Source organism: Triturus cristatus, chromosome 2_2 (assembly GCF_964204655.1).
Source record: "Triturus cristatus chromosome 2_2, aTriCri1.1, whole genome shotgun sequence".
NCBI lineage: Eukaryota > Metazoa > Chordata > Amphibia > Caudata > Salamandridae > Triturus > Triturus cristatus.
Genome location: NC_140582.1, coordinates 1,124,226,461 through 1,124,239,123, shown reverse-complemented (window position 1 = coordinate 1,124,239,123; position 12,663 = coordinate 1,124,226,461). Strand labels below are relative to the sequence as shown.

General features: G+C 46.8%; 1 protein-coding gene across 1 annotated transcript; it reads right to left on the bottom strand.

Moving 5' to 3' along the window:
• Nucleotides 1-1,313: 1,313 nt before the first annotated feature.
• On the bottom strand, nt 1,314-2,051 carry LOC146863235 (protein CFDP2-like). The gene has a single exon (XM_085643160.1). It carries the CDS (start codon nt 2,049-2,051, stop codon nt 1,314-1,316), a length of 738 nt encoding a protein of 245 aa, XP_085499286.1.
• Between the last annotated feature and the right edge of the window lie 10,612 nt (nt 2,052-12,663).

Genomic DNA, 12,663 nt, shown 5'->3' with positions numbered 1-12,663 from the left:
ATCGCTCTGTACTTTGTGCAGCTACTCAGGTCACCTTTCATGGGGATCTTGATGAAATATCCCTGCTTCAAGTCTGACAGCACCATTTACTCTTTCCAGATCCTTCCAAACACGGGGTAGAACATGTCTACTGATGTTTTAATGTCTGCCTTCAGTGCTTCTGCAGGAATGTCTTTGGGTAATATGTTTGATGACTTACCGTATTTCATCCTTGGTTGGTCTGCTGCAGTAGATTGGCAAGTCCTTGTCAGCTGGCTGTATGTCTGGTGGAGACTGCGGAAATGGCTGGTTGAGCAGATCTTCAAAGTGCTCCACTCATCTTCATTGATGGCCATCGTTTCCCATGATTCTCTTCCCAGCTTTGTCTTAAATGGATCTTTCTGGCTTGCAGTATCTGCCAGAGAGTTCCTTGTTATGATTAGGGGTGGGCGGAATTTGCGAAATTCACTTTCGCAAATTATCGCGAAAATGCGAAAATATCGCGAAGATGCGGAAGTTTTTTTCCCGCCCGTTCGCGGTATTTTCTGCGTGGTCGCGGCCATCTTGTTTTCACTTGTCTCGCGGTGCATGATCGCGAGAAGAAAGACGTGATCGCGCGACGAATGACGTTACTGCGGGCGCGAACTGTCGCGAGACAGCGCAAATGGCTACCAACAATCCAACATCTCGTGGAGAACGCGACCGGATCGGGAAAACTTGTCGGCGAACGCGGGGATTCAGGTAAGGCGACCGCGCGCACGCGAGAATGTATTATTTTACAGCGCGAGTAAGCAAAAAATTTCTGGAAAAAACCGAATTGCGGAAATTTTGACATTTTCGCGCTCTCCGCGGAACGCGAAAATGTCAAATTATCGCAATTTCCATGAGCGGAACGGAATTTTAGCCCAGGCCTAGTTATGATGTAGAGTTATTTCAAGTTTCCATGGCTTGTTGCCTCTTGGGCTTCTGTGGCAAGGCTGTTGATGAATCTTCGCTTCTCTTCTCTTAAGCTTCTCTTTACTTCCTTGTTGGATTGGTGTATTCACCTTAAGCTTTTCATTTTTCTTCACTTGTTCGGCTGATGTTAACTTCAGCTTTCTTTTCCTTTCTTGTTTGGATTGTGCGCAGAGGATCAGTGGGGATCCATCCTTTATGCTGGTGTTTCTCTGGACCCAGTACCTCCTGTCAGGTTGATGGCACTGTTCTTTTGATCTTGTCCCACTGACTTTCTACTTGGTTTCTGTCATCCTCTAGTTCTTGCAGGACTTGAAACATATTACTAAATGTGAGTATACACTCAGTTTCAGCGCATCTTTGAGGAGGGTGGTGTTAAATCACTTGCAATGGTTTGCCAGTTCCATACATGCTTTCTTCAGCTTTGGCTTTATCCTGGACATGACAAGGTGATGGCATGAATCCACGTCTGCTCTTCTCATCACTCTCACATCCATGCAGACATGGTTGATCTGATTCTCTAGTGAATGGTCTAATGAGACCCACGTTGCCTTGTGTGTTCTTTTGTATGTGAAGACACTACCGTCTATCACCAGACAGTTCAGGGCACAGAGATCTGCCAGCCTTTTACCATTCTTGTTCATGTTACCAAGGCAATGATTGCTCATGACTTCTTCATGCCCAGTCTTGGCATTGAGGTCCCCCATTAGTTTGGTGATGCCTCTCTCAAGGCATTTCTCAAGGACGGACTGGACTCTGTTGTAAAATTGTAGTTTTTCCTCTTCATTGCTTTCATTTGTAGGTGCATAATACTGGGTAACATTCATGCTGATCCTCTTTTTATTTGTGCAGAAGGTCACTGTGATGATTCTGGAACTGTGGGCTTCCCATCCAATCAGAGCTCTGTTGGCTGTTGCCGTTAGCATCAGTGATACTCCCTGAGTATGTGGGGTGTTCTCTTCCTCGTGTCCAGAACACAGCAGCATTCCTCCTAGAGCCAGTCTTTTCTGTCCAGACTGTGTCCATCTGGTCTCGCTGGTGCCAACCAGGGCAAGGTTGTATTTTTTCATCTTCACTGCCACTTGGGCTGTCTTGCCTGTCTCGTACATGGTCCTCATGTTCCATGTCCTAATGGTGATGGTCTCGGTTGGAAGCAGGTGGATTGACTTTGTGGCTTCTAGGGATCTCTGGCTTTTATCACAAGTCAGCATAGCTCTCTGTGAAGGAGATTCCTCTCTCCCCAAGGCTGGGATGTCTTTTGGTTGCGTTTCTGTACCCAGGATGTTTTACATAGTGGAGTAGCTACCTCTACACATAGCCCTCCTCTTTTCGCAGCTGGGCTTGGGACCTGCCATGGTCGGAGTAGAACAGTTGCCTTTTTAAAGGAGGGGTAAGGCCATAGAGCAGAGGGTGGTCTAGGAAGTGACAAACACCAGAGCCATGATAGAAGCCATTTTATTGTTATTGACTCAGCCAGACAGGTGTCCAATGAAGACCAGGATTAGACCTTCTCAGTGCGTCCATGCATCCCAGACCCTGGCCCCAAACGAAATCCTGGGCCAGCTTTATTAAGTCATTTTGTTGTCCTTACATTATACAAGGCGTGGCTCGGCGTGGCTTAGTAAATCCAAAGTAAAACAAGGTAGCACAAATCGCTGCTACACCACTGCGTTGAGACTAAAATTCTAATGTTGGCTGATACAAAATGTAACTGAAAATGTCTGGAGCTACTGGCTGAAGGCTACTGTCCCAAAAATCCAATATCTGACAGGTTCTGAACCAAAGCCCCTTAGAGAAAGTATAACATGCAGTATGCTCAGCATGAATTGCCATGAGTGCTGTTAGAAATTGGGTCTCTAGTTGGGGACCACAGGCCTGGTCAGGGTAAGTCAGATAGAGAACCTAAATGAACCTATGCTCACCCTCTGGTAGCTTAGCACAGAACAGATGGAGGATGTTTATCTGAATAAAATAGGACCAAAATGACAAACATCCAATAATTAGAACTTGAGATATGAATTTGTAAAGAATAAACTGCAATATAGAGCTTAAAAGTCAATAGCGCTTACAGGTTATTTGAGGTCGCACTGGACAGGGGTGAATCCAAAGTTGTAGGCTGACAGCAATGGAGGGCAGGCTGGCTACAGGACCCAAGCAGGGCCCGCGAAAAAAGTACCTTAGATGGAGCACGCATCAGCGTTAAATTCTCGATGTGTCGGTTGCAATTTACACAGTCAGGCTTATGTGTCATTCTGGAGCCTCGAATTTGGGCCCTCATCGTCAAACCCCTTATGATGCAGGTCCTGCGTCATCGTCGATCCAGACAGGGATGATGTTGGATTGGCGCTACATCGAGCCTTGCAGTCTGGACACGTGCTGTCATCGAGCACACAAGGATGTTGTTGGCTCGGCTTTAAGTCGGCATTGAAGGGCACTGCATCTGTTCCAATCAGCGCAAAGTTGTCACTGCATACGTTTTCCAATGCCTAGGACAGGATTGGCAGGGCAGGACTCACAGTTGGCAGAGTCCAGCAGCAGAGACAGGGTTGAAGTAGGTCTTTGATGACCCTGAGACTTCAAAACAGGAGGAAACCAGAAAGCCCTTGGAGAAACTTGGGTTCAAGGATGTAGAGAGCAGGTCCAGTCCTTTTCACTTCCAGGCAAGAAGCAGCGGGCCAACACAGCACTCCCTCCAACAGCACAGCAATCATCAGGAAGCGTGCCAAAATAGTAAAGCAGTTAGCAAAGTGGAGTCCCTCCTGGAGCACAGCAGCTCTTTGTCCTCGTAGAATGTCCTTAGATACAGAAGTGTTCCGAATTATTGGTGTCAGAGGTCCAATACTTATACCCAAATTGGCCTTTAAAGTAGGGAAACTTCAAAGAGATGCTCTGATGTACTGCTCCCTTCCAGGGGCAAGGGTGATTTCCCGTCTCTCATCCTGCCTCAGCATGCCCCATCAACATGCAGATGGCTGCTGTCACTCTTCTCTACCTTTGTGTGGGACTGTCTAGAGAGAATGCAGAAAGCCAGCTGTCACCCACCCAAGACGTGGCACAAAATGGTTTAAGTAAGAAATTTCCAACTTTCTAAAAGTGGCATTTTCAGAACTGCAATTTAAAAACCAACTTCACCATAAGTTGTGTTTTTAACTGTTGAGTCCCAAGACACAAAATTGAATTTCTTATCAAGTCCCTATGAGAAACTACACTTACAAAATTATAAGGCAGCCCACTATGTTAACCTATGGGAGAGATAGACCTTTCAGTAGGGTCATGTAAAACTTAAAAGCACATGTCCTACTTATTAAATACACTGCACCCTGCCGTTAGGGCTGCCCGGGGGTTACCTTAGAGATGACATCGGTAATAAAAAAGGAAGGTCTGGGCATAGCAAGTAGGCTAATTTGCAAGGTAGAAAAGGCAGTTTAAACTGCACAGACAGGTTTTGCAGTGGCAGGTCTGAGCCATGCTTAAAGTACCGCTTTACAGGACCTAGGCACATGTAGTGTACTTTACTCGGGACTTTTAAGTAAATTAAATATGCCAATTGTGGATAAGCCAATATTATTAATTAATCAATCAAGTAGTATGTGTATAGCACAGCTTATCACCCTAAAGGCACTGTGATGGATTGGAGGTCACAGACCCCGCAGCCATTGCCCAGGGGTTTGTGCAATACTTTGAATCTCTTGATGCAGCACAAGACCCACCAGTCGCAGAGAAAAAATAATCCCATTTTGGAGGACCTATCCCTCCACACTTTATCTCCTGTGGATCACTGACAATTGCAAGAGCCACTTAGTGAAGCAGGAATTCAGGACGTCATTGTGGGCCTACCACATTGAGAGACCCCGGGCCCCAATAGGTTCTTCACAAAGCTGCTCTGAAGGTACTCCTCCATTCTTACTCCGTGTTAGAAATTGGGGTTTGTGGTTGGCAATGGTTTGCACCTTTTTTCCACTTAGGGACACTTCTTCCTAGTCAAGGTAGGGGGGATACACTTAAAAGATAACCCCTGCTCACTCCCTTGGTAGCTTGGCACGAGCAGACAAGCTTATCTCAGAGGCATTGTGTGAAGCATTTGTGCACACATATAGTAATACAGTGAAAACACTACAAATGAACACCACACCAGTTAAGAAAAATAAGTAATCTTTATCTAAACCAAACAAGACCCAAATGGCAAAAATCCACAATGCAGTATTTGAAATGCAATCCTTACTTTCAACACAAGTACCTTTGATGCATCACAGTTGCAGGAGAGTAGGATCTGCTTCTTATAGTTACACCCACTTTTTGCTGATGTTTCACTGTTTTTTTTACTTTAGTCTGGCTGGGGCCCTGTTAAACAGGACCGCAGCCTAGCTGCTTCTTCTCTAAAATGATTCCCAGTACTTTAGGTGCACTCCAGATTGGATTCAGGGGTACCCTTATAAGTCCCTAGTATATGGTATTCTATGTACCCAGGGCATAGGTACCACAGAGGCCTACCAGGGGCTGCAGCATGTATTATGCCACCCCTGGGAATACTTCCAAAATGACACCACAGGACTGCTACTGCAGCCTGGGTAAGGTGGTGCAGGCACCCCTTACTGAGATATAGGTTCACTATATCTCTCAATATCACTGCACATATAAACCTATCAGTCACCCCTATGGCAGGCCTTAGTAATCCTGAAGGCAGGGTGCTGGGTTTTATGTGAGAGGGTGCCCATGCATGAGCAGAGCCCCTCTGCAGCCTTCAGAACCTTTATTACGGGGTTGTCTGTGATGCAGCCAAACCATATACTCTTAAGTGCATTATAACCAAACGGTAAATGCTAACTTTGGGATGGCTGCACGGAAACATGTTGTGTTTGGTGTCAAACACCTTGCAAGCATTCCCCCATACCAGTAACTGGTGTGGGAGTATGATCCTACCCTTCTAGAGGGATAGACATGAAACCACCTGTATACCCGGTACCAGCTAACAGAGCCCTGCCATCACAAAATGGATGCTGCCAGCCACATGCACGCGTCTGCCCTCCTGCTGCTGGACGAAACTCCAGCAGGGGAGGCCTGGACAATAGGTTTTCTGTCACAGGGCGGTGTCACCACCTCCCAAATAGGCTTTAGTGTATTGGTGCTGGGTGGGTGCACTCCAAGAGTGCTTTGAAGTTCAGCACTGGGGGCACATTTGGTGTCCCTGTGCATAGCCCAGTTCAAACCGGTTGCAGGGGCTACCAGCCCCTGCTCTGGTGCGAAACTGGACAAAGGAAATGGGTGTAGCTACCCCTCTTTCCTGACCCTCCCATAGGTGGGTCCCCAGAGTATGTCCAACGCCTTCCTTGGGTATAAAGAAGGAACCCCTGACTACAGGACTTTAGATTACACCTCGACGAAACTCTGATACTGAATCCTAGAACTTCGACGATCCACATTGAACTAGATGACAGAAGAGTCTCCCTTGGAGAAAAGAAGGTACTCCCCTGCAAGGCAGGCACCAAATATGCATCTGGGAAGCTCCCCTGCCGGACTCCGAAGAATTTTGCAACACAAGAGGTAGATTTATGTGGTCTCTGAGGTCGATCTGTGCACTCAGCAATTCTGAGGTCTGTATCCCTCGTGGAAGACCTTGCAACCCAAATCCCTGGACACTGCGAACATTTGCAGAAGCATCAGCTTCCCAGTGACTCCCGCAGCTGAGCTTTGGTTTACTTGTAGCCCTGACCCGAGCAGCATTTACACTGAAGATTGCCCGCCTACACTCCACGAGTGTTCAGTGAGCTGGCCCTTTGTGTGTTTTCTCTTGAGGTCGCTTCGCGATCCCTAGTCCATCAACTGGTAGGTATCTGTGAAGGCAACTTTACTTCTAATTGGGCTTACCTGGTTGCTCCGGATGTGCTCTGATTCTCCATTGCTTGGGGAGTTCCCAGAACCATGCTGGTCCGCACCGAAGCATCTTTTCTCTTCCTGCATGGGTTGCTGTTGCCAAGGCTTGTTGGGTTCAATCCAGGCACTGACGCCGCAGCACTCGACATCCTTTGTGGGACAGCTCCAATCCAGCTCCTGGTTGTCCACGACGCTTCCTGATTCTCGTGGCTGCAGAGTCAAGCTTCACCTCTTCGCACCAGAAACGCCCAACATCGATGGGCATTCGTCTATCGTGCCCCTGGTCACTGGCAAGAGACCCAGACTCTGTCCCCTCTGCTTTCAGGTTCTTCTGATCTTCGATCCAGGCTTGGATCACACGGACACTTCTCTCCTTCCCGGCAGCAGCACTTTGTAGCAGATCACCATTGAAATCAATGACAATTCCCGACACCATTTGACACCTATGCACCCGGCTTCCCTGGGTGAGGTAACTCGCTTACTCCCATAGGTGCTGTCCCTAGAACCCCCTAAGTCTAAAGGGGTTTGCTCAAAGTCCTCTCCTAAGTGTCCTTAACTTCTAAAATTCCAACCGCGACTTTCCCATAGAATAGTACTGGGCTCGCGCCTGTGTTCTCACACTGCACACGTCCTCCGTGGGTCTCCTGTGTCACTACCTTGGATGGTTCCTTGGGGTCCCAGCGATTCTACGTGCTCTAGGCACTGTGTCTAGTCAAGTCATGGTTCTTATACCACTTTCTTAATATATGATCTGGTCCGCCCCTAGGGCCAATTGTATATTGTGCTATTTACTGTCGTTTTAGAACTGTATTATTATTTGCCTTGCTCTCTAACTTCATAAAGAGGTTAGTAGAGAGTGTTTAGAAATAAATACATATAGTTTATATATATACCTTGTGTGGTTCTCCTTTCATTTAGTTATTCAAGAGGTTATAATCTGGTAAAACAAGCTGCTTTACACTCCTTCAAGACTTAGCCTGAAGGCTGCTCTCCATAGCTACCACTTGAATAGCTTTCAATAAAGGTTGTCTTCAAACCTATCATCAATAAGGGTTGTTTGGACTGCTGCAAGGTGCCCACTATAACTAGTGGAGAGCATATGCCAGGCCAACTTCTCACAACAATCATAAACAAAAACAGCCGCAGGAAAGGTGATGCATGGGTTCCTTACGCCCATGGAAGGTGATGCGCTGGTTTCTTACTCCAGGGGAGATGATGCGTTGGTTCCTTACTGCCACGCAGGGGAAGTGAGGCATCAGTTCCTTACTGTGCTGGTTGGTGATGCGTTGGTTTCTTACTGCGGCCCCGGTGTTCTTGTAGACTTGGTGCCCCATTGCGATGCGTGGGGATCAGGGATGCATCGCTTATCGATGTGGCGGCGGCGGCAATTGCGCTGCATTGGTCTCTCCAGCGGTGGTCCCACGATGTGTTGGTTCTTGCAGCCGCACAGCAGGGCCTGCGTCGGAATCGGTGTGGTGATCTTGGACTTCAGAGATCGCGCACGTGGTTCAGCATGCAGCAATATCTCCAGCCGCGGGCAGGCACTGCGTCGATTTCTTCAGCAGGACAGTGGCGATGCATCAGAAACAAGTGAGGATGCGTCACACTTCTCTTCGATGCGTCTCTTTGCCAGCTCCCAACAGCATAAACAACCTCCAGAGGCCCAACACAGCAGCATGCACCTCTTGGCAGGTCAGAACTCCAGGCAAGGAAGTTCAGGGGAGCAAGTGGTGAAGTCTTTGTGCCCCTGAGATTTCAGAACAGGAGGCAAGCTCTACTTCAGGCCCTTGGAGATCTTCTTTAAGCAGGAGACACAGCACACAGCAAAGACTTCATCTTCTCCTTGGCAGAAGCAGCCACTGCAGGCCAACCCCAGACAGCACACAGCAAAGGGGTAGTATTTCTCCTTCAGCTTTCTCAGCCTTTCTCTTTGGCAGAGGTTTCTCTTGAGTCCAGAAATATTCTAAAGTTCTACGGTCCAGGCCCCAATATTTATATTCCCTTGCTCCCTGTTCTCTTGTGGCAGAGAGGCTCTGTGCTCAGTCAAAACCAGTTCTGTCCTCTCTGGTCCAGCTTCTTGGCAGGAGGTGGAGACAGCAATGTGTAAGGCAGGCTTGGCTCATTCAAGTGAAAGGAAATTTCCTCCCCTGCTCTAAATGCAGCCCAGGTCTATTCAGCCCAGCCCACACTCATCCAGGAAAGGCAGGACACACCCTAACCCCCTCAGTGGCTGTCTGCAGTAAATGCACATCTCCAGGCCCTGTCACTCCAAAGCCAGACAGTCAATCCAAAAACCAGCAGAGGCACACAGGATAGCTAAGCAGGTAAATACCTTCTTTCTAAAAGTGGTATTTTCACTCAAAGAATGTAGAAATCATCCTTAGTAAAACACACATCTTTAGATTCTGAGTTCAGGCATAATAAACTTCATCTTCCTATCTTGTCCCAGTGGGAAGTTATATTTATAAGATCTTCTAAATAAACTCCCATTTTGTCCTATGGGACAGATAGCTTTTCAATAGTGAAAAACAGAATTTACTGTAGTTCACTATCAGGACATGGTACACACTTCAGGACATGTATTACCTTTCACATACACTGCACCCTGCCCACAGGGGTACCTTGGGCCTACCTTAGGGGTGACTCACATGTAAGAAAAGGGAAGGTTAGGGCCTGGCAAGTGGGTGAACTTGCCAGGTCGACAAGGCAGTACCAAACTGCGCACAGACACTGCAGTGGCAGGTATGAGAACATTTTACAAGTCTGCTTGTGTGGGCGGCACAATCAGTGAGCAGTCCCACTAGCAGCATTTGATTTACAGGCCCTGGGCACATATAGTTCACTGTACTAGGGACTGAGGGGCAGATTTACAAGCCCCAAGCACCACTGGTGTGTCATTTTTTGTGTCGTACCAGTGGCGCAAAATAACTGCTCAAAATGTACAAGGACAGGAAAAGCCACCCTGCATGACTTTTCCTGTCCTTGTAAATATGACCCCTTTGCACGCAGCAGTTTGCGGGAAAGGGGTGCTCCATGGGTGTTGCTGTGGGTGTTCCCACACAACACCTATGGAACCAGACACTTTTCCATATTTACAAGGAATCGTAAATCTGGAAATGCGTGTGAAGGCGCAACAAGGAGGAATGTATTCATTTCTCCTCGTTTTCTTTTCCTCTTGCAAGCGTGCCTGCGACGGTGCATGGCAGAAGTTTGTGCGCTAGTGCAGGGGGAAGCACAGAGATGCGACATATTGTTGTAAACATGTCGCATCCCTGTGCTTTGAAAGTGACTCAGTGCGGCGCCCCCAAGTATTAAGTCAAACAAGCCAATCATGGAAACACCAATCCATATTCACAATTTACGGAGGGAGCACTTGTACTTTGGCACTGATTTGCAGTGGGAAAGTACCCAGAGTCCTAAAACAACAAAAACAGGGTCAGAAACAAGAGGCCAAAAAGCAAAAAGTCGGGTGAAAAACCCGCTGAAAAAGCCAGGTCTTTGACTCCGCATCGCTTGCAGATGTATGAGGAACATACAAGACAGGGATACTCTCACAAGAACTATGAGGTGACACTATCACTGTTTTACTGAAACCGTGCAAGCCCACTGAGGAATGTGGTTCCTAACAACTCATTTTCCTAATAAACATAGAGGCCAAGATACTAGCTACAGTATTGGCCAACAGACTACTAACAGTAAAATGAAAATTGGTCGAATATGACGAAAATGGGATTCTACCATGGTCGAGCAGCGGACACTGCCTTAGAAGGCTAAATACTATTTTAACTAGATGTACCGACTGCCAAGGGGCACGAGTCTCCATTGATTTTGAAAAGATTTTTTACTCACTTAACTGGCCCTTCATGTTCTGCCTTTTGGAGAGGCTGAATGTTGGCCCCCTCTTACACCACTACATAACACTACTATACACACAACCCTGTGCACTCACTAAAGTGAATAGAGCGATATCTGCACCATTTGCGATTCAGCAGTATACCAGACAAGTATGGCCCTTCGCCCTGCTCCTGTTCACACTCTCCATTGATACCTTGGTGAAGTAGATTAGATAAAATACCCAGCTAGTGGCTTCTCATGTTCCTTGGTAAGGGAAGACAGTCTGTATATATGCAGATGACCTTTTGGTATATATATATATATATATATCAGTGACCCTTCATTCTCGCTCCTCTGACTAATGGATATATTAGTTCTGATGAGTTCTAATGTGGCCGCAGTAGGTGCAGAGGCGGGTCCTTGACCTTGAAGAAAGTGTGACAATAGTTCGAGCCTCCACACCGGAACTCATGGGACATTTTCCAGAAATTGTCTGAGAATGAGCCGTAAGAGGAAACTCTGCTCTACCACATAATGCACCTTAGCGTGTGCACCACATAGATGCTCTTTAACACACTATTTTTTTAGGACCACATTAGCACTCATTTCACTTAAGGTCCTGATGAAAGCCATCCTAATAAAGGGAGCATGGCTGAAACATGTTGACCAACTAGGATATCGGAGTTACTAAAGATCTCCACTAATATCCGCCTTTCATTTTTAACCACTGCCAAGGGCCCTGAAATTAAAATAGTCTTTTCTTCCTTTAGGGACCCTTAGGACAGTTTTTTAACTCATACTCATTCACCTTTCATTGCACAATCACTACACAAAACCAACTCCGCTGTATACAGGCGTCGAAGCACACCCAAGGAACATTCGCGACCTTGGGTGGGACCTCCAATGATGAAGCATCTCACCAACTAGGGGGCATATTTACAAGCAGGCGATAAAAAATTATCGCCGCTTTTGTGGCTGTTTTCGTCCGCAAAGCGGCGATAATTTTATCGCCGAATTAGCAAGGCCACGCTAATGCGTGAAACCTTGCTTTAGCGTGGAGATTCTTTACGCCCAGCTTTGCATCTCTAATGAGATGCAAAGTGGGCGTTCCTGACCTAACATGACAGGAGAAATGTCGCTAAGCGACATTTCTCCTATCATCAAGCCCCACGCTATGAAGCATAGTGTCAGGAAAAGTAGTGATAACCGCTGTTATCGCTACTTTCCTTACGCCTGCTTCAGGACTGACTTAGCCATGATATCCTATGGAGGGTGGATATCATGGCTAAGTTTGTGAGTCCCTATCACCAAGCTAACGCCACATTGCGTGAGATTATCACTGGGTTTCCAGCGATAATCTCACGTTAGGCAGTTAGCATGAGGATTTTTATTGCTGAGGAGATAAGCGTTGCTAATACCACGCTATGTCAGCGATAAAAATCCACGTTACCCGGCGATAATTATCCTCACGCTAAGAGCGCTGAGCGATAATTATCGCCGGGTGTTGCTGATATTCCCCTATGTTGGTGAGTGAGGGTCTTCATAAAAAAACAATGTGTTTTCCCATGAACAAACATACACTAGGAGCACCTAAGTTGTAGCTAGTTATTTTTTATTTATACATCCATATATGGGGAAGTGAACTGGCTTCAGTACCTTTCCTCTCTCTCCCATTTGATAATTGTAATGGATATATTACAAATCTATGAAGAGGCCTCTGGCCTCTTGGTGAATTGGAAAAATACCACATACTTCTTAGTATCCAGAGACCGCTCTGACATCCAGTGCTTTGAGCATCTGAGCTGGGCCCCTGAACACTATAAAACCTGTGCATGCAGGTAAACCTAGATAAGCAATGGGCCTGGGACCTCAACGTCACCCTTTTACTTCCCAGCATCAAACATGACATGGAAAGATGCAACTCTCTACTAATCGATGTATCGGGCAGAGGGGTGTTATTTAAGATTATCTCCCTCAATCACTTTTTACACTTCAGAATTTCCCCTACATGCTACCACATTCCCT

Excerpts from the sequence above, each read along its gene's own strand:
- LOC146863235 (XM_085643160.1), bottom strand. The coding sequence starts at position 2,051 with ATGAGGACCATGTACGAGACAGGCAAGACAGCCCAAGTGGCAGTGAAG.